The sequence below is a fragment of the Antechinus flavipes genome, chromosome 4 (genome assembly GCF_016432865.1).
Source record: "Antechinus flavipes isolate AdamAnt ecotype Samford, QLD, Australia chromosome 4, AdamAnt_v2, whole genome shotgun sequence".
Classification (NCBI taxonomy): Eukaryota; Metazoa; Chordata; class Mammalia; order Dasyuromorphia; family Dasyuridae; genus Antechinus; species Antechinus flavipes.
Window position 1 is genome coordinate 144,274,213 of NC_067401.1, and position 23,571 is coordinate 144,297,783.

The 23,571-nt window shown below is 31.0% G+C and overlaps 1 protein-coding gene across 2 annotated transcripts in view; it reads left to right on the forward strand.

Moving 5' to 3' along the window:
* The window catches only part of TLK2 (tousled like kinase 2), a 149,662-nt gene that overhangs the window by 64,126 nt on the left and 61,965 nt on the right, over window positions 1-23,571 (forward strand). For both annotated transcript variants that reach the window (XM_051994940.1, XM_051994942.1), the window contains 2 exons: window positions 4,739-4,849; window positions 10,428-10,564. In XM_051994940.1, coding sequence (XP_051850900.1) covers window positions 4,739-4,849; window positions 10,428-10,564 — 248 coding nt within the window. The remainder of the gene's footprint in view (window positions 1-4,738; window positions 4,850-10,427; window positions 10,565-23,571) is intronic.

A 23,571-nucleotide genomic window follows, 5' to 3' on the forward strand; every position in this document is an offset into this window, starting at 1 on the left:
TAGAATGGGGGTTCTAAACCTTTTTTTGTGGTATGAATCCTTTTGGCAGTCTCTAGTTAGGCCTGTGGACTCCTCTGAATAAAGTTTTTAAATTCATAAAGATACATAAGATCACAGTGGAAACCAATTATACTGAAATGATATATTTTTTTAAAAGTTCATAGACCATAGGTTAAGAAATCTTACATTAAATGATATATGTAAAATACCTTCTAACTTTTTGTAAACTATAAAGTACTATATAAATGAAAGCCATTGATTATTCTTCACAGTATTTACTTCCTGTATGATCTTGGGCAAGTCACTAAACTCCCTCTGCTTCAGTTATAAAACTGAGGAGCGATTGGACCAGATGACCTGTGAGGTTTTTTCCAGTTATAAATCAGTCATCCTGAAGTCATATTCTGATATCTCATCATGGTATGAAAGTGATTTTGGATCCTTGTCAGTGGAATAGAAGCTTTGCTAGTGTCTATCATGTTGAAAAGGATTTAAGAGCATGGTTTTAACAAAGGACTCCTGCCATCTGAGGATCAACCTAGCTAAGTTTAGCCAGATTCTTCTATAGGGTTTGGTCAGCCACCAGATGTTAATTTTTTTTGGCCACAGAAACTTGTGAAAACATCTACTAAAGCATAGAGGGATTGCGACCTACATGGGTGAAGGGACTAGCCACGCCAGTGAAGCCACAAATCTTTTGAAATGTTGAAGAATTGTGTGAGTTATATAAAAGTGAGCTAAAAAATGTTTCGAGGACCCAAGTGACAAGATCTCTAAAGGTTCTTTCCAGCTTCTGTGGCTTATAGAAAGGTAAATAATTTGTATTTGGGTATTTTGTATTAGTTTGTTGTTAAATTTTGGAAGCAGACAATTTAAACAATAGCATTATCTGAGGCATTAGCTATTTCTGAGTACTTTGTTTACATACAATGCCTCATGCTTAATTTCATGTAGCAGTAGCCTTATCCATGTGGGTATTCACTTGGATGACCACAGTTCATTTGTGACTTCTTGTATGTACTATATGAATCTTGTCAGTATTCTCCTGTAAATCTCTAAAGGTAGGGTTATTCATACCCACTGTGCTGGAGGAAGGAAGAGAGTCTTCCTTTGCTTTTTTTTTTTTTTTTTTTTTTAATAGGTATCATTGGAACAATGGGGCTATCTATTTATTGTCCCTTACCACTACAATGACCTTCCTTCTTTACTGGACCTAATGTCCAGTAAATATCTGATGACATTTATTTGTATCTCTTGTGTTGAATAGTTCTTTGTGGTTTGTATTGTTGTCTACTCATGTTTAATATGTACTTTTCTATTGTCTTTGGTGATTCACAATTTTAATTCTTCCTAAGTTAAAATATTCCATGACTTTGCAATGTGGTATCATGTGGAAAAAATGTTTTTGGTGAAAAAATAAGCCTTTGTTTTAGATAAAAATTTTTGGTCATTAAAAAGCATTATATGGTTTCCTAAAGACATCCCTCCTTGTCTCTTCCTTTTTGTTCCACTCCATTTTTCAAGTGTTGCCAAATTCTTTTGAATCATTATCATTCTCTTTTAGGATACTTTACAGTGGTTTCACGTAACCAATCATGTGTTCTATATTCAAAACAACTGTTTTGGTCAGTTGTATGATGTCAGTGATATGTTTTGCTGTAGAATGTCATTTGTGAAAACCTACCTATTCCCTGTCAGATGTATAGGTCATGTCCATAAAAATTTTTTGTAGATTTGGGAAAAGTAGATATGCTAATTAATAGTTATTATTAATATTCTTTGGTACTCTACATACATAGAAGAAAAACCTTATATCTTGTTTAAAATCCCCCCTCCTCCCTCAAAAAAATTGATGGTACAGAATTTATTATTTAAAAAAAAATCCTTAGAGATCTCCATTTTTTCTTATTCTTTCATTTTCGTCCTTAAATGCCCTTGGAATGTGATATGCTGCTCATCATCTTCCACAATTCTCATTTTTAAGATCTTACAAGCAGACTTATTCTTTGAAAAGTTAACTTTGGTTGCCCCATCTCTTTTAGTTCCTCAAGGGAATTGAGCATTTTTGTTGGCTAACTAGATTTCTAGGTTTTTTGGTCTCTCTGATCTCGTTATAATGCTTTTCAGATTTTCTTTGGTAATAATAACAACTTGTTTTGCTGGATCAGGTTGAAGTTAAGTTTAGTGTTCTAGATTCATCTTTTTTTTTTCCTCACAGTTTGATATTGGTCTAGATCTTTACCAAATCTGCCTATATATAAGCAGTTGATTTGGGAATGATGTTTTGGTGACTAGTCATTTCCTGTTATAATCAATTTTATTTTGATGGTTGCCATCATTCATAGATTCATAGATTTCTGATTTTCTTCTCAAAAACAATATCCATGATAATAATCATGAGATTTACTCTCCTATACTATGTTTTCTGACATGTAATTTTCACCATCTTTCTCTTAGTTAAAATTTACATTGATGTTACTGAGGGTCTTTCAGAGTTCTTCATAAAATTTGCCTACTCTCACATTTTCTGCAACAGATAGTAGTCCATAATCCTCTGTCTCCATCTCTCTCTAGCAAATGCTTATCTGAAGTAAATGACAATGCAGTATTCCATTAAATTATATTTCTTATTGCATTTGCACATAATAAAACCAGCTCTACCTGCCTGTCTAAGAAGAACCTGTGGACCTACTTCCATTTCACTGCAACTTCCTCTATTATAGTGTTTCATCTACAGTGAGAAGGTTAAAACTGAATTGATGTCAGTTTTTCTGGGATGACTATTCTTTGATCATTAGACAAATATTTCTCATTTAGTTTATGAAGAGCTAAATTACAGGTTTTAGATGATCTGAAAGTCATCTCAACACCATTTGCTCCTGTTTCTGTTAAAGTCACCACAAAAAGTGGAATACACAATGATATTTGTGTTTAGAATAGTACCAGATAAGAAGACTTTGAAATAGCCTATCATTACAATGCAATCATTGTGATTGCATATAAAATAACTTAATAACAACTTTACTGGGACTCTTGCCAGACTCTCAAGTCTTCCATTTTGGATCATTTCAAAACTTTTGTGTCTTTTATAGGTAGTTTTGCCATCTCCCAAACAAGAGGGGAAAAAAATAAAAGCAAAAAACAACTCCTAGTATGTTCTTTTTAAGATTAGAACAAATTACAGTTTGATGTTACTAACTATTTTTGTTTGAAAAATATTAATCTTCAAAACAAGCCAAAATTAATATTCTGTAGTTCTTAGCTCTCCTGTAAATGGTATCAAGAAAGATTTTAGATAGGCATATTGACACAGCCTAATGAATTGGTAATATATTTCTAAACCAGATTAGAACTTATAAGCCCATAGGTCATGATATCTATCTAAATTGTGTTTTAAAGCCGTTTCTGAAATTTCTGTTATTAATCTTTGCGACCTGGCATTAAACAGTCTAGAGTCAGAAATCTTTCTTAAAGATTTTTAGCCCCCACTGCCAATTAAATGTTTAGAGGTATTTTGTTTGTAAAAAAAAAAAAAAATTTAGGTTCCTTTAGTAGTATTTATTTGTTTAATTTAATATTGTAAAAGAATGCACAATTTATCATAGTGAGGTTGGATTTGTTTAGTCATTTTGGTCATGGGTCTCTAGGTTAACCTTTTTTATCTATGTTCTACTAGTGTGTGTGTGTGTGTGTGTGTGTGTGTGTGTGTGTGTGTGTGTGTTCCAAATTTTAATGAAATCAAGGTGTCATGGTATGAGAAAAAAATAATAAGATGAGATTATACTTATTTGTTGTGACTGGCTGAAATCATTTTTTCCTGGAAGTAGGAGCCTCGTCATGTGGATCATTTGAAAACTGAATCAAAGTATGCTTAGGTTATTCTGAATACTACATATTTTTCACAATACTTTTTACTTACATTCTCATTTGATTTAGGGTTGCCAATTTTGATATAATCCTGATTTGGTTCTAGTAAAAGTTAATACCAAAAAAGATCTCACTGTCATTAATTTCTGGCATTGTAAAGTACCAGAATTGCTGTAGGTTGTGTTATTTGCTTCCTTTCTGTCTAGTAATAGGAGACACGAATTTTTCGGAGTATTTCTTCTGTTGTACAAGTTTTTAACTAGGTAGAATAAATATATTCTGGTGTTACATTTGAAGCAAGCACCAAAGAATTTGTGTGAATATTATGTATTAAACCTTTTTAGAATAGCATAGTAGAATGATTTGCTCATAGGCATGCCTTTTGTTTTAGGGCAATTTTAATCCCTGTTGTTTTTTAAGAAATGGAAATGAAATATAGAAATAATTATTGTGACACATTCTAAGGATATCTTTTTGAATCAGTTACCTACTTTTACCATTTGACAATTGTTCTAAGAATCTATGTTTTTGATGACTTTTCAAGCAGGATAAAATTATAAATATAAACAAGAATTTTAAAAATATTTAAGCAAATAAGACGAAATAGAAATTTTAGAGGTCAGGTAGTTTCTGGGAGGAACATTATTTCTTCTAATGATAGCTCACAGTTAAGCTATTTTCAGGTCTGTTTGACTTAAAGAGGTAAGTCAAGTTATTTTTATCTCCCTTTTTCAGATTATCTTTGTTTTTGATTTAACTTTTGATTAACTTTTTCTTTTCCCTCTATTCCAGAATTAACTTTACCAAACATTCATCCTGAGCATTAACTTAAGAGTTAATTAGCTATCTTATTTGTTTTCCTTGTTTGAAGGCAAACTGTGATTTGAGACGGCAGATTGATGAACAGCAAAAGATGCTAGAGAAATACAAAGAACGGTTGAATAGATGTGTGACAATGAGTAAGAAACTTCTTATAGAAAAGGTTAGTAACCTGGAATTGGTATTTAAAGTCACTTAATGCAGTATGGGGATGGTGGTGGTGGTGGTGGTGGTGGTGGTGAAGGTGAAAGGAGAGATCTTTGGAATTTGAGTTAGAATTTTTTCTCTGAATACTGAACCAGTGTGGTTCATATGTACCCAGGAAATATACTTACATTGTAAAAAAGGGACTATTGTAGCTAATTTTTAAAAAAAGAATCATATTACTTTTTAAAAAACTATTTTTATTGCTTACATTTCCAGTTATATTCTCCCTTCTAGATATCCATCACTTCCTTATGATAATTAATTTTTTTATAGTTCCAAGTGAATCTTTAGCATTTTGATATATATATTCTGTTCTTTTACCTATAACCATTGTACAAAAGTTTTTGTTAGTTACTCTATTCCATGTGACATAAGGAATAGTTTTTACATATGCTAACATATGTTTTTATTCTAAAATACCTGCATTAGCAAAAGAAATGAAGTCCAATTGAAGTTCCTTTAGAAATATAAACTTAATGGTCTTTAATGGCAACCAAAAGTTTGTTTTTTCCATGAAGTTGTTGTAAGCAAGCTAAAGAAAGTTTTTAAATTAAATAAGATTTTGGCTTTGTTACTGGAGCTAAAATAAGTGCTTTAAAAAAAATACTATCAGCTGAAAGGTTACTGGTAAAAGACTATGATGATGATTATTTTGCAGGGGGTTGGGGTAAGCTTGATGAAAATTGTTTTAACTCTTGATTCTAGTGAAACTGTATGTTACTTAAGGTCCATTTTATTTTTGTTTTTATATTTCTGGTGTTTGTTGCAATGTCTTGCATATAGTAATAAATGCTTATTGAAAGAATGAATGATTTAGTTATTACTTGTAAATGGTAATACTTTGTACAAGAGGTTATGTAGTTACTCATTTATTAAGCATTCTATTTTTATGTGAGGGTGAAAATTTTAAGAAATTAAAAATACATTGTAACATGTGACCCAAGATCAGTTGAGAATTATTCTCCTGTCTATAATTATTAACCCTATTAACCTATAATATCATGGTAGCTGGTTATCATAATGCTCTCTAAGTGAAGGATAGATCAACTCAACTTATGGAGGCAGAGAAATTGATGATACTTAAAGCAATTAAGAAAAAATTTACAAGGCAATAAGTTGGGTCCTGATAATGTGAAGAGATGACATATATGTGACATCAGTTGAGGATAGTCCTACTGTCCAAGGCTATCAATAACATCATGGCAGTTGATCATCATAGCATTCTGAATCAAAAAGAGGCCACATGTTTTTTTAATTGAAGCAGGGAAATTTCAAAGGTTAAGCAAGATTCAAAATAAATTTCTGATTCACATACACATGTGTATGCGCGCACACATGACCAAACAAGCTTGGAAATGGGAAAAGATATAATGTATATTTGATATAAAATATATTTTAAAAAATCATTATGTGTTGATAAAGGTTACTAATATGTTGATTATAGTGTTAGGACCTTGTGTTATAAATTTTTTCTCTTCTCTCCTCCCTCAGACAACAAGCAATCTGATAAACAAAAATCTGATATATGTTTTTATACATAGACAGTCCTTTCCAACTTATTTCCACATTTATCATATTGTAGAAGAATAATCAGAACAAAAGGGGAAAAAAAGTCATGAGGAAGAAAAAGGGATGTTTTGATCTTCATTCAGTCTCCATAATTCTCTGTCTGAATATGGATGTTGTTTTCTATCCCATGTCTATTGGAATTGACTTGAATCACTGAAATGCTGAGAAGATCCACGTGCATTACAGTTGATTATCATATAATTTTGCTATTGTTCTAGTCATTTTAGTCTACATTTGTTCATGTAAATTTTTGCAGGCTTTTATGAAATAAGTTGGGCACTTCAAAAAATCATAAACAGATATTGCTAGATATATTAGAATCACAGGCAAAAGTGAAAATAGAATTTCCTGATTAGAAAAATTCTAGGAATGTCAGCCAAATCCAGAGCACCCATATCAAAAAAGAAATACTGTATAAGTATCCTGAAAGAAGCAATTCAGACTCCAAGAAACTGCAGTGTGGATCATTGTAAACTTGGTAGTTTGAACTAAAAGTGAGAGATTTTAGAATACATGTATTTCAGAAAGCTAAAGCTAGAGAAGTAGAGCCAAGAATAAAATCCTAAAAAGCTAAATATAATTCTCCAATGGGGAAAAAGAAAAAAAAAAACCCTTTAGTGGAATTGAAAACTTTAAAACAGTTCTGATTAAAAGACTAGAGCTGAGGAGAAACTTTGAATAGAAAATACAGGAAGATCAAGAAAAATTTGGAGAAGTAAATTTATTTAAGCAGTTACTTGACTCTATAAAATAAAGTAATGCTAACATCCTAATGAAAAAAAGAATCCCTTCAGGATCTTAATGTCTTCAAAAGTTTAAATAAGAAAAATGGGGAATCTGGAAATGTATTGATTTTATTATTAGAGTTTTAAAAAGGGGGAAAAGAAGGAAGAGTAAAAGGAATACACTAGTATAAAAAGAAAGAAGAGAAGATAGAACTTGCTATTTTCTCATAATTGTGGTTCATGAGAAAAAAAAATATTACAAATAGGGCGGGAGAGTTGGGGAGAACAGACATCAAATGAACTTTACTCTTATCTGAAATAGACAAAGATTGATAGATAGAGATATATATATATATATATATATATACATACACACACATACATACACATATACACACATACATACACACACGTGTGTGTGTGTGTATAATTAATTTGTTGTAAAAATGTATTCAACTTTATTCATAAGTGAGTAGAAGTTGATAAGGAGGGGAAAGAGAATAGTTGCAAGCAAAATAAACTTCTTGAATCCTAAAGAAGTAAGGAGAAGAAAAAACAGCAACGAAGAAATGAATAATCAGTGTAATATCAGTTGGAGAATGACTGAACAAATTGAAGTATATTTACGTAATGGAATATTTATATGCTGTATGAAATGTGGAAAGACGATTTAAAAAAAAATCCAATGAGTTGATACACTGTGAAGTGAAAACCCAAATATTTTTACAAGGACAATAAATAATGTTGTTAAAAAAAAAAAAAACCAAACAAACTTCAAAACAACTTATGAACATTGATCAAAGCAGTGACCAAACCTTATTTCCAGATGACCCTGTCATGAAATGTTACCCATTTCCTGACAGGACAGATGATGGATTCATAGTATAGAAAGAGGCATATATTTTTGTGCATGTCCACTTTGTGATGTATTTGCTTTGCACATTTTTTACAGGTTCTCTCCTTCCTTTATATTTAGTGGACATAGAGAGACAGGACATTAGTATTGATAATGCCAAAAAAAGAGAGGACCATTTAGCAATTTTTTAACCACAAAAAAAATACAAGACAACTGAAGAAAGATAAGTCCAGATAGACATTTAAAATTGAAAGTATGATATTTACACTTTTTTAAAAGAAAAAAGTAGTGTGAGATTATAGTTTTGTTTGTCAAAATCTTTTTGTTTATTAATATTCTTTTAGTGTTTGTATGGAAATTAATTTTAAGACTTTAAAAAAAGTTTTAAAAAACAAAAGAAATCAATAAAATACATTTTAACATAGTATTTTATCTTTTCAAATACATGCAAAGATAATTTTCAACATTCAACTTTGTAAAACCTTCCAAATTTTTCTCCCTTTCTTCTTCCTTCCCTCCTGCCCAAGACACCAAGCGATCCTATATAGGTTAAACATGCAATTCTTTTTTTTTTTTTTTTAATTTTAATATCTTTTTATTGATAGAACGTATGCCAGGGTAATTTTTTACAGCATTATCCCTTGCATTCGTTTCTGTTCCGATTTTTCCCCTCCCTCCCTCCACCCCTTCCCCCAGATGGCAAGCAGTCCTTTACATGTTGAATAGGTTACAGTATATCCTGGATACAATATATTTGTACAGAACTGGACAGTTTTCTTGTTGCACAGGGAGAATTGAATTCAGAAGGTACAAATGACCCGGGAAGAAAAACAAAAATGCAAGCAGTTTATATTCATTTCCCAGTGTTCTTTCTCTGGGTGTAGCTGCTTTTGTCCATCTTTGATCAATTAAGGCTCTCTTTATCGAAGAGATCCACTTCCATCAGAATACATCCTCAAACAGTATCGTTGTTGAGGTATATAATGATCCCCTGGTTCTGCTCATTTCACTCAGCATCAGTTCATGTAAGTCTCGCCAGTCCTCTCTGTATTCATCCTGCTGGTCATTCCTTACAGAACAATAATATTCCATAACGTTCATATACCACAATTTACTCAACCATTCTCCAATTGATGGGCATCCATTCATTTTCCAGCTTCTAGCCACTACAAACAGGGCTGCCACAAACATTTTGGCACATACAGGTCCCTTTCCTTTCTTTAGTATCTCTTTGGGGTATAAGCCCAGTAGAAACACTAAACATGCAATTCTTTTAAACATATTTCTATATTCATCCTGCTGCACAAGAAAAATCTGATCAAAAGGGAAAAACATAAGAAAGAAAAAAAAAAAGACCCAAACAATAACAAAAAAAAAGTGAAAATACTATGCTTTCATTTAGTCTCCATAGTTCTCTCTCTGGATGTAGCTGACACTTTCCATTCTAAGCTTATGGGAATTGCATTGGATCATTTTATTATTGAAAATACCCAAGTCCATTACGGTTGGTCATCATATAATCTTGTTACTGTGCTGTGTTCTGTTGTTTCTGCTCACTTCACTTAGCATCAGTTCATATAAGCCTTATCGGGTTTTTCTGAATTCAGCCTTGTCATCAATTTTAACATAACAGTAATATTTCATTACATTCATATGCCATTCTCCCAACTTATTCAGCCATTCTCCCAACTGATGGACAACCATTTAATATCCAGTTAATTGTCACTGCAAAAGAGCTACCACAAAACATTTTTGTACGAGTCCTTTTTCCTTTTTAATGCTCTGTTTTGGATACAGTCTCAGTAGAGACAGACATACAGTAGAGCAAGCACAGTTTGATAGTTCTTTGGACTAAAATACATTACTTAAAGGAAAAATAGAGTTAGATATAAAAACATTATAAAGAAGGAATTGATTGCAAAAATTAGGATTTTCATCTAGAAGATCATTATATAGAAGAGATTTTTAAAAACTTTTCCAATTGTGACTACTATTTCCTTGAAAAATTTTACATGACTCCGGGGTATATAGGTTTATAAATTAGCTATACAAATTAAACATTTACTGATAATAAATCATGATTTCATGACCTCTATGACTTCCATATTCAGGGAAGAAAGCACATATGGAGAAATGAATTGTAGTTTCAGAAGTTGAAATCTAAACTATTTCATTCTGCTAGAAAACTGGGTATTAGTATTTATTGTTACTACAGTATTGTTTGTTACCATTGTTAAACAAAGTGTTATTTAATGTTTTTAGATGGGCAGGCCTTGCTCTATCTTATTATTAACTTCAGGAATTCTTGTATTTGTAAGAATGAGTGCGTGGTGATGATTCCATGTTATGTTTACTGTTCTTTCATTCCCATTTTGTTTCGTTAGTCAAAGCAAGAGAAGATGGCATGCAGGGATAAAAGCATGCAAGACCGTTTGAGACTAGGTCACTTCACTACTGTCCGACATGGAGCCTCTTTCACTGAACAGTGGACAGATGGTTATGCTTTTCAAAATCTTATCAAGTAAGTTTATTTTCCTGAATTAGGTTTAAAAATGTCAGTTTTGATAATCAATATTTTTGTCTTTTGATTTTTGTTAGTGTTTAGTAAAAAAAAATTAAATACTTTTTATGCTCATTGATTTTTTTTTTTTTTAAATCTAGTTTTGGTCATTGTAAGAATACAGAGAAATTACATTCAGAGAATATACTTGAAATAGGATGTCAAAGGAAAAACTATAGGAAAAGGTTTTTTTAGAAATTAAGTCTAAATAAAAGAACATTAATAGCTTGATATTTTTTTTTTTTTTTTTTTTTTTTTTTTGGTTTTCAAGTGTGTATAGTGTTTTTACAAAAGATATGCTGAATTTGTTTTTCCTGTATCCACAGAAACTAAAACAGGAGGAAGTAGGCTGAAATTCAAAATGGGATTTAGACATTAAGAAAAATTTCTTTACTTTTAGGGTAGAAAAGAGAATGAAATGTGGGAGGAATATTAGTAGTCTCTGCTCCTACAGCTACACAAGTATGCAGTGTATAATAAATTTAGATATTTTTCCACCTGAGAGCATTTGCTGCAGATGATTGGAGGTTATTAGCAGCACCATCTGTACCTGCCTCAACCAGTCTTTTCAAACATGGGCTTTGAAATGATGCAGTACTGAAGCCATAGCCATTGTCTACAGAAGGGAAGTGAGACTTAACTCCGCTTTTATTTTTGTTTTTTGAAAAGAGCATCTAGCTAGTACTTTACAAGTGTTCTGAGTTTTTGTATCCTTCAGAGTTGTTCTTTAGACCAGTTGTATTCAAAATATTTGGTTGTGGTCTCTTTGAATGCAAAAGAATTGCATTCTGTTTCATGTCATCAAAAGAACCTTCTAAAACAAACCACTATTTATTGAAGTGATCTTTTAAAAAAATTTTTTTTTAAGGTTTAATTTATTTTATTATTAAAGTATACAATTTACAAAATAATCCCACTATAGGAAAGGTATTTTGAAACAAAAATGAAACTGATAATAGTTTACTTGTCTGAAGGCACATACAGTATTTCACTTTTGTAGCAACTCTCCTTCCCTTGACACAGAAAACTCTTTTCTCTCCTACTCTATATCTCCCATTGGGGAGGGAAAAAGAAAGTAAAAGAAAACTCATTTTCAGAGTAAATGTTTTGTAAAAATTGAACAAAACAAATTTCCTCAATGACTATGCAACACACGGATATGTGTGTATTTGTAGATAAGTTTTTCTTAAAATAATTGAAATTCATAATATTAATGGTATAATTGAAATTAGATTAATAGAATCTTTTGATTCTGTTTACTTTGCTCTGCATCAGTTCATTTAAGTATGTTTCTTTGAAATCATCTGTTTCTTAATTTTTTAGAACTTGGTAGTATTCTATTATTTCATACAGCATAGCTTAATTAGCCATTCCTCAATTAATAGGTATCCCTTTAATTTCTAGGGTTTTGTGTGTGTGTGTGTGTGTGTGTGTGTGTGTGTATGTGTGTTATTACAAAATGCATTGTCAAGGATATTTTTATATATAAGGGATCTTTTCCTTGATTAGTTTTGGGGCTTATAATTCCAAATTTCCTTTCAGAATGATTGTACAAATTAATAAGTTAATCACCAAGGTATCTATAAGTCTTTTTTCCTCTAGCCTGTCCAATATTTATTATTATTATTATTAATATTGTCATCTTTGCAACTCTTAATGGCAAATGTTGGAATGTTAGAATTACTTTATTTTGTATTTTTCTAATTAGTACTGATTTTATATGACAAGTTGCTTTTTTTTCCCCTTTAACATTGCCTGTTCATATCCTTAGACAATTCTGTAAAATAATTATTTTTCTTAACAAAATTACAAAAATGAGATCTTTCTTAGGGAACCTTACTACCTTACTGGGATTTTGTCCCAGTTTGTTAATCATTTAATCTCAGTTTTATTAAGATTTGTTTGTGTAAAACCTTTGAATATATCATCAGAACTAACATATCTTTTGTGGTTCCCTTTATCTAAAATCAGCTAGGCCTTGTTTTATTCCTGTAAAACAAAAACCAAGTCCTAGTTTTATTAATTCACTATTTTTCTTTTAATTTTTAAAATAATCTTTAGCATTTTACTTTTGCATAAAAGTTTTTTTAATTCGTTAATTTTTAAAGTAACTTGAGTTGCATTTGCAAGTGTAAATTTTCCTCTAAGGACTACATAACTATAACACCAACATTTTGGAATGTTTCTCATTTGTTGTCATCATTTTAAGTTAATTTTTCTTTTCTGTGATTTTTTTTTTCTTTGACCCATTAGTTCTTTAGCATTAATTAAGTTTATTTAGTCTGGAATTTATTTTTAAAAATAACCAATTATAGAAAACTTTATTACTTTTTAAAATTAAATTTATATTTATACATCAGCCTTTTCTCCCATCTTCTAACCTTCCATACTATCCATTAAGAAAACAAGAAAAACAAAATAGATCTTACAGATATGTATAGTTGTATTAAAGAAATTTTGTATTTGACATGTCTTAAAAAAATCTGAATTTGTACTTTAAATTCATCGCTTCTCTGACAGAAGTTGGGCAGCATGTTCTGTCTTGAGGCCTAAAGAATTAGCTTGATCATTGTGCTGATCAGATCTTCCTTTCTTCCTTCTATCCTTCCTTTTTTTGTTTAAAATGTATTTCTTATTAAAAATGTATTGTTTCATTTTGTTTTCTAATTTGTTCTGCAGCTTAATAGTTCAGTGAATAAAGAACTAGATCTGAAACCAGAAAGACTCAAGATCAAATCTGACCTCAGACAATTATTAGCTGTGTGTCCAGGGACAAGTTACTTAACCCTATGTTTGCTTTGGTTTCTTCATTTGTAAAAATGGAGATAATAACAATACTTTACTTGCCAGGTTTATTATGAGGCTCAAATGAAACCATATTTGTAAAGTGTGTAATACAGTACTTGGCACCTAGTAGACACTGTATATATATTATCTATTTTTGTGATTATTATTTTTAACCTCTTCCATATTTGTTGGTGAGTTCATTCTCTTTACAATTAAGATGTTAAATATCTATTTTCCTGGATTCTTTTCTCTTATATTTTTTTACTTTCTGTATTCTTCACTCCTTGTTCAAGTTTTTTTTTTTCCCCCCTCCATTTCTTTACTCTTTCCAAACTTAAGTTTTGTGTTTGTTTTTATAAATATAATTCCCTGAATGTATCCTCCATATTTTACTAGCCCTTATTTATGTTCTTATCTTTCCTGTTAAATTAGTTATATTTCTACACTAAACTCAATATGTATATGTTCTTCCCTCCTTTATCCAATTTAGATGAAAATGAAATTTAAGTGACATTCATTTCCCTCACTCTTTCCATGTTTACATATAGTTCTACTTTTACATAACTCCGATGTGTTGATAAGTTCTACCATTTTCTTTTGTCTTTCTTTAATATGTCTTCTCCTGCTTTTTTCATTTGTGTTATATCTTTAAACCATAACAAAAATAATGTCCTTTTTCTCAGTTGACTACATCTTTTACTCCTTCTGACAGATGGATGTTAAAAGAAACTTAATAACATCCTGCCATTCTCCACTAGAATATAAAGTTTGTCCTTCTAAAATTCTTTCTGATTATTCACTTGTAGTTGTTTTTTATTTTTCTACCAACTTCCTTATATATATTTCATAATTTCTAATTTATAGGGTTTTTTCCTCATCTGGAATAGAAAAACATCATTTCATTTGTAGGATGATGCTTTATTTTATTGAATAAGTTAGTGGTTGTAGACCTTTGTTTTTTGCCTTTTAGGAATATCTTATTCCATGTTCCTTACTCTTTAAAGAAATAGCTGCTAAATTTTAAAAGGTATTTCTGATTGTAGCTTCTCATTATTTGACATCTTTCTTTCTGGATGCTTATAATATTTTTTTATTTTGTCAGGAAATTTAGTGACTTTAGTAATGACTTTCCTGGGAATTTTTATTTTGGGGTTTCTTTGAGTAAGTGATTGGTAAAAATCTTTCTATTTTCATATTATCTTCTTGTTATAATATATCTGGGTGATTTTCTTTAATGATTTTTTAAAAATATGATATCCAAGATCTTCGTTGGTCATGAATTTCAGGTAATCCTGATTATTAAGCTATTTCTCCTTACTTTGTTTTCCAGTTCAGTTGCTGATAACATTTCCTATGAATTTCCTTTTCTTTGTTCTTAGGGGAAAACTGTCTTTTTATTTGGAGTTTTGATAGCATGTTTTTGAGTTCATCATGCTTTGGTCTTGCTGGCCATCATAAAAGTCTTTGATTGGTTATTGCTCATTTTTGTTGCTCAAAGAGTGAGCAGTTGAGTTCTAGGTCTCCCCTACTTTTGTATTCATATCAAGTTGAAAGCATTAAGTGATCTTCCTTCACCGCAGATAACTAAATTGAAGCCCTTTCTTTCTGATTAGGAGAGAGGACTGAGAAGCCTTTTCTTTAATCACTTAAAGGGGGTGTGAAAAATCTTAAAAGAATTTAGCCTTTTTCCTTGATGCCTGATATATTTCAATTTTATCATAGTTCTTTTAGAATTTTTTTTGCTCAGGCAGTTGAAGACCTTAAAAAGAATCTACCGTAGTTAAAGTTGAGATTCCTTTTTTTTATCCTTAGTTGTTGTTGTTGTTGTTTTTTTTTTTTTGACTAGTACTTAGGGGTTTGGTTTGGTTTTATCTGTCAATTTCACCTCAGTTCCTTAGGGATTCAGCTGTTACTGGAGTATTTTAGTCTTTCATTTTTTAAAATTTTATTTATTTATTTTTAGCGGTACCTAACCTATCTGATTGTTTACTTTCTTGGGGGAGGGAAGGTAAGGGAGGGTGACAGGGACAGTTTTGAAACTCAAAACTTAAAAAAATCCAAATGTTAAACAATTGTTATAACCCATAGCAGGGCAAATAAATAAATATATAAAATGATAAAATTTTTCATAACCTAAAAATAATGGCAGTATACATTTTATTTTTTTAAATTACATGTAAAAAGTTTTTAACTTTAATATTAAAATTTTGAGTTCCAAATACTTTGTTCTCTCTTCTTTCTCTCCCACTTCTCCCCATGGTGACATGCAGTTTGATGTAGATTATACTTATGTAGGCATGCAAAATATATTTCTATATTAGCCTTCTAGCAAAAGAAAATGCAAACACTAAACCCATCCCCACCTCACTGCTAAAAAAAAAAACCAAAAATAAAATTTAAAAAATATGCTTTGATCTACATTCAGACTTCATCAGTGCTTTCTCTGGAGCTGGATAGCTTTTCTTCATTATAAACCCTTCAGAATTGTTTTGAATCTTTGCATTGATAAGAATAGTTAAGTCATTCATAGTCGATCAATAGGAACAGGATAGTTGTTACTGTGTACAATATTCTCTTTCTTCTGCTTACTTAACTTTTGCATCATTTCATTTAAATTCAGGCTTTTCTGAAAACATTACTCTTTTCCTTTTTGTCAGATTAGCCAATCTGATAGGTAAGAAATGATGCTTTAGATTATTTTAATTTACATTTCTTTAGTCAGTTAAAATTTAGGTTTTTTTTATGACTATAGGTAGCATTGATTTCTTTTTTTTTCTTTTTTTTTTGTATTTATTAAATAACTTTTTATTGACAGGGTAGCATTGATTTCTAATTCTGAAAATTATCTGTTCGCATCCTTTGACTATTAGTTGAGGAATGATGTGTTTTAATAAATTTGACTCCGTTTTCTATGTATTTGAGAAATGAGGTATTTATTAGAGAAACATGCTGTAAACTTTTTCTCCTCAAATTTGGCTGAAATCTTTTTGTTTGTGCAGAAAAATCTTTTACTTTGAAATAACCACAATTGTTTATTTTACATTCCATAATTCTCTCTATCTCTTTTTTGGTCATAAATTCTTTATCTATAAATCTAATGAGCAAACTATTCCATGTTCTCCTTATTTGCTTATATCAACCTTTATATGTATTTGTAATATATAATATAATATACATTTTGTGTATATTTATATAATATATAAATTGCATGTCCATTTTGACTTTGTCCTGGTATATGATGTGAGATGTTGGTATAGTAGGTATAGTTTCTTTTTTTCTAATTTTCTTGGAAATTTTTGTCAAGTAATGAGTTCTCATCCTCAAAGCTTAGTTTTTTTGCATACCAAACACTAGATACTATAGGCATTTGCCAATGTCTATTGTATACCTAATCTATTCCACTCTATTACTGAGCATTATTATCAGATTGTTTTGATAATTACTTTGTAATACAGTTTGAAATCTGGTTCTGTTATATCACCTTCCTTCATCTTGTAAAATTAGTTACCTTGATCTTCTTGAATTTTTGTTCTTATATATGAATTCTGCCACTTTTTTATGACTAAAATCATTTTTGATAGTTTTATTGGCATGGGAATGAATAAGTGAATTTAATTTTGGTAGAATTGTTTGTTTGTTTTTTTAACTGTATCTGCCTACTTCTGAGCAATTAATATTTTTCCACATGTTTAGATCTGACCGAATTTTTATGAAAAATATTTTATAATTGTGTTAGTAGGTCCTGGGTTTGTCTTGGTAGATAGGCTCCCAAGTATTTTATATTGTCTGCAATTGTTTTAAATATGATTTTTCTTTCTTGCTCCTGGAGATTATTAGTAATATATAAAAATAGTAATGATTTATGTGGATTTATTTTATATCCTGTAAATTTTATGAAGTCAATGATTTTTTAACTAGTTTTTACTGGATTCTTTAGGATTCTCTATATACCATATTGTCTGCAAAGACTGACAGTTTTGTTTGTCTATTTCAATTCGTTTAATTTCTTTTTCTTCTCATTAAAGCTAACATTTCTAGTACCATATTGAATAACAATTCTGTTATTGGCCTTCTTGCTTTATCCCATCTTATTGGGAAGACTTCTAGCTTATCCGTATTTTAGATAATGTTTGTTGAAGGTTTTAGATAGATGCTACTTAGCATTTTAAGGAAAGCTTTATTTATTTTGGTATCTTCTTGTGTAGAAATGAGTGTTGTCAAAACCTTTTTCCACATCTGTAGTGATAATTGTATAATTTTTGTTGTTTTTGTTATTGATAAGGTTAATTATGCTGATATTTTTAAATATGATATTGATGAGGTTTAGGTTTTGGGGTTCCCTTTGGTCAGGGAACCAAATGATGAGGTCTAGATTTAGGGAACCAAAATGAGATTAGGGTTTGTGGTGGTCAGGGAGTTAAATGATAAGGTCTAGTGGCAGGTTTGGGGTTCAGAGAACCAAATGGAGTGTTTGGCTCCCCTATGCCCCTTTGGGATTTGGTTCAATTGTAGGGAGTTTTGAGGAACCTCCTTTATGGTGGCACAGAGATTCTTTGTAAAGGAATTTATAAACCCAAAAACCTAGATTAATAAAAGAGGTTTATCATAGGCATTGGGAAGTCAGCCTTTACTAGGCATGAATAGATAGGCTGAATTCCATACTGGCAAAGTCCCGAAAGTAGTGGAGGAGTCCTGGCAGACAAGTAAAGTTTAAAGAAATCCCGACTGAGGGGCATAGAGTAGTCTCATTAGGAAAATGGGTGAAAGAGATAAAGAGAGGGTAGAACTGGAAGAGAATATTATTATTCTAGTGGGCAGAGGTTTCCTGGGCATGGCATGGCATGTTAGGACCTCTGCAGAGAGAGGGTTTTAGATTGTCTCTTTTATAAGCCTTGGCTATAAGCTGGGGCTTGCTCTTGATAGGGCTGGGCCCAGCTTGAGCTGAATTTGAATAAAATTGAATGAGTGTCTCTTTAATTCAATAGGAAGCTTAATCAGTAGTGAGTGTTATCAATGAGATTGGTGCCTGCCTCTCAGGATCTTTTACAGAAGCCAGGATTCAAGGAGAATCTGTCCTTCAAGGAGTTTTAAAATGTTTCAGAGTCCCTTTTTCAATATTGTTAATTATGCTGATAGTTTATTAAAATATTGAACCAGCCCTGCGTTCCTAGCATAATAAATGCTACCTACTCATAGTGATCTTTTTAATATATTGCTTTAACGAAATATAAGCGAGTGCAAGGGATAATGTTGTAAAAAATTACCCTGGCATGGATTCTGTCAATACAAAGTTATTATTAAATAAAATAAAATTTAAATTTATTAAAAAAATATTGCTTTGATCTTCTTGCTAGTATTTTATTTGAATTTTCTTGTATCAATATTCATAGGGAATTTGGTGTAGTTTTCTTTCTTTGTCTTTGATTTTACTCATTTAGTTATCAGCATTATGTTTGTGTCAAAAGGAATTTAGTAGATTCTTTTGTCTATTTTTTCATAGGGTGTTTTTATAGTATTAGAATCAATTGTTCTTTACATATTATATGGTAGAATTTACTTGTGAATGAAACTCATTGATAACTTGTTCAATTTCTTTTTCCAAGGATTATTTAAATATTGTATTCCCTTTTCTGTAAACCTGGGTAGATTTTATTTTTTGTAAACATTCTTTTCACTTAGATTATTAGATTTATTGATATATAATTGGGCAAACTAGCTCCTAATGTAATGCCAGAGAAACTGAGGCAGGATAGAGATTAGAGAACAATTTAATAATTTATTTGAAAGGAAGAGATTCTTTTATTCTTTTATAGGGTAACAAGAAATATGACATAATGGGGGAGGTGCCTGAGATGGGGATGATCTAATGAGGATGACCTAATAGGGGGAGATACCTAGTATGACATAATGGAGGGAGGTACTTGGAGAAGCTCCTGATATTCTAGTGATATCTAAAGTGGCTAGATCTTTATCCCATCAAACCTTAAGAAGGAATGATTATACCTGAAGATATAAGACCTTTATCCTATCAAACATTAAGAGGGAATGATTATAGCTTGAGGTTTTGGGGCAGAGTTACTGAGGACAATTAGGGAAACTGGGAAACATTAAAAGAGAACTGTGGCACAACACTAAGAATTATTTAATTTTCTTTTCATTAGTGGTGAATTCACCCTTTTCATTTTTGGTACTCATAATTTGATTCTATTTTCTATTTTTAGTTAATTTAACCAATGATTTATCTATTTTATTGACTATTTTTTCATAAAACTACTTTCATAGCTCCTAAATCTTTACTTTGATTTTTTTTTTTTAAATTTTGAGATTTTTAATTTTTTAGTTTTTTAGTAGCATGTCCAATTTGTTGATCTTTTTCTGTGTTTTATTGACATGTTTAAGTTCACTAAGTATGCTGCTTGGGCTGCATCCCATAAATGTTGTTATTTCTGTTGGCATTCTCTTTAACATAATTATTTGTTTCTATGATGTTGAATTATTTTTTAGGATTGGATTATTTAGTTTCCGATTAATTTTTAGTGTGTATTTCCATAGCCCTTTATTGAATGTAATTTTTATTGTATTATGATCTGAAGAGGATACATTCAATATTTTTTTTTCTTCACTTGGCTGTAAGGTTTTTATGTCCATGTATTACAAGACTAATTCATGTGTAAGTGCTTGTACATCACTTAGATTTAGGTATATTTTTTCTATTCCATTTCAGTTTTCTTCTGAAGACTATCATATCTATCTTTCTAAAATTGTATCCATATCCTTAACAGCTTTATTGGTTTTTGTTATTGTTGTTAGATTTACCTAGTTCTGAAAACAGAAAGTTGAGAAGTCTTAGTACAGTATTTTTGTTTCCTCCTGTAATTCATTTACTTTTTTCTTAAAGAATTTTGATGCAAAATCATTTGGTGCATGTCTTTTTAGTATTAATATTTAGTATTATATTATTAACATATTAATAATATAATAATATTAGTATTAATAATAATATCTATGTAGTTTTTAGTAAAACATAGTTTTTCTGCTTTTCTTTTTTAAAATCTATATTTGCTTTATCTAGGATACTGATTCTTATCTCTGGCTTTTTTTTTTTTTTAACTAGTGCTTGTGCATAGTTGATTCTGCTCCAGCTTTTTATCTTTATTCTGTGTATCTTCTTGTGAACCACAGATTGTTAGATTGTTTTCCAATCTATATTGCTCTCTGCTTCCATTTAATGAATGAGTTCATCCCATTCATATTCACAGTTGTGATTACTAGCTACTTGTTTCCCTTCATCAGTCTCCTCCCCCACCTCTCTCATTTCACTGTCCCACCTCAAAAAAGTTTTGCTTTTGTCTATTTCCTCCCCCAATTAGCCCTTTTGTCAGCCCCTCCTCCATTATATTATTCTCCTCCACCTTGCAAGATAGATTTCTACACTCAACTAAGTGTGTATATTATTACTTTTTTGAATTAAGTTTGATGAGAGCAAGATTTAAGTGTTTCATTTCATGCCTCTTATGCGAGATAAATTTAATCCATTCTACTTTGCTATTCCTCATTTTCACTGTGTATCCTTCTTTCTGACACCATAATTTTTTAAAAACCTTTTTTCCTTTAAAGTCAGTTAACATACATGTTTTCTCAGTCTATAAATATTCCTTCTAACTGCCTTCATAATGATGATGAAGTTAAAAGTTATGTGTATTATCTCCCCTATATGGAGAGATATTGTAAACAGTTTAGCCTTTTTGAATCCCTTCTTATGGACTTTCATGTTTACTTTTTTTTTTTTTTTAACTTTTTTCCTTTTTTTCTCCCTTTATTAAAGCTGTTTGTTTTTCAAAGCATATGCATGGGCAATTCTTCAACATTAGCCTATGCAAAACCATGTGTTCCAGTTTTCCCTCCCTTACCCCTACACCCTTCCCTAGATGGCAAGTAGTCCAACATATGTTAAACATGGTAGAAATATATCTTAAATCCAGTATATGCATACACATTTTTATAATTATCTTGCAGCACAAGACATCAAACCAGGAAAATAAAATAAGATGCAAGCAAGCAACAACAAAAAAAGTGAAAATGTTATGTTGTGAACCATACTCACCACAGTCTCTTCATTACTAAACAGTTGTAACTGATTTGAATCATCTCATTGTTGGAAAGAGCCATGTCCATCAGAATTGATCATTGTATAATCGTGTTGTTGCTGTGTATAATGATCTCCTGGTTCTGCTTATTTTACTTAGTCTCTCCATGTGACTCTCTCCAGTCCTCTCTGAAATCATCCTGTTGGTTATTTCTTACAGAACAATAATATTCCATAACATTCATATACCATATCTTATTCAGCCATTCTCCAATTGATGAGCATCCATTCAGTTTACAATTTCTTGTCACTACAAAAAGGGCTGCCACATCATGTTTACCTTTAATGCTTCTCTTGAGTCTTATATTTGAAAATCAAATTTTCTATTCATTTCTAGTTTACTTTTTTTTTTTTTAATCAGGAATACTTGCAGGTCCTCTATTTCATGAAATGTTTACCACCCGTTATTTTCAGTTTTACTGGACAGGTGATTTTTTTGTGGTGATCCTAGCTCATTTTTTAATTTCCAGAATAATCACATCCAAGCTCTCTGTTCCTTTATTGTAGAAGCTGCTAAATCTTAGTTATCCTAAGTGGGGCTCTGTGATATTCAAATTGTTTCTTCCGATTTTTAGCAATTTTTTCTCTTTTACCTGGGAACTTTGAAATTTCGTTGTAATATTCTTGCAATCTCTCATTTTGGAATCTCTCAAGAGGTTATCATTAGATGCTTTCAATTTCTGTGTTACTTTTTATTTCTAAGGTATCAGGACAACTTTCTTTAATAATTTTGTGAAAGATGGTGGCTAAGTTTTTTTTTTTTTTTAAGTCATGACTTTCAGGTAGTCCAGTTAAATTATCTTAAATTATTTCATCTCAATCTGTTTTCCAAGTTAATGATTTTTCCAGTGAGACAGTTTACATTGTCTTCTTTCTTAAATTTCACTTGCCCAGTTCTGATTTTTTAAGGAATTATTTTCTTTAATGAGCTTTTATATTTTCTATTTGACCAGTTCTGCTCTTTGAAAAGTTCTTTTTCTTCGGTGTATTTTTGCGTCTCCTTTTTTTTTTTTTTTTTTTTCATTTCATAACTATTTTAATGGCAGTTAATCAGAAATCAGTGATTTTGTGTCTCTTTTACCAAGCTGTTGACTCCCTTTTCATGATTTTCTTGCTTCATTTTTGTTTATTTCCCTAATTCTTCTTTTCCCTCATTTAATTTTTAAAATCATTTTTGCCATCTTCCAGAAATCCTGTTTGGGTACACCATCAGTTCACATTTTTCTTTGATTCTTTGCATGTAGCTGTTTTGATTTAATTGTCTTCTGGTCTGTGTTAGTGGGGTGGGGGGTGTGTGTGTGTGTGTGTGTGTGTGTGTGTGTATTTCTGTTTCCTCATTTGACTAGCCAGCTTCTTGACATTTAACTTTATGTTAAAGTTGGGCTCTACATCTTTGTTAGAGAGGGCATTTGTTCCACGTTTTTGGTTTTTCTTACTACTGTTTTTCAGAGCTAGTTCTGAGGGGATCTGTAAGTTATCAATTCTAACAAGGTGATATGATCTAAAGAGAAGTATTTTCTACTATGGAATTAGAGTCCTTGCTCTCCCCAGGGATTTTAGGTACTGATGTGCTAGTGTTCCTCCTTCCCCTGTGACTTGTAATTGTGTATGGGTAGTTCAGCAGAGTACTGCATCCAGTGCTAGGAAAGTGTCCCCATAATCTTTTTCTGATTGTTTGTCTAACTCACAGTGTTGGGTGAGATCTTCTAATTGGAAAAAATTTCATCCAGCCTTTTGTTGGCTCTGTCACTAATTTAAAGTTGTTTGAAAGAGAATTTGGAGGAGCTCATGGCTTTACTCTGCTTTCTTTACTTTAACTCTAAAATTAGAAATTCTTTTTTAAAAAATCAAATGAATTATACAACAAATAAAACTAAGAATTATTTTTAGACAGAAGCTAATAAAAATCAATACATTTTTAGCTGCTCCGATTAAAAGAAAGGAAATAACAGTAAAGAAGAGGCAGCTAGGTAGTGCAGTGGAGAGAGCACCAGTCCTGAAGTCAGGAGGACCTGAGTTCAAATGTGACCTTAGA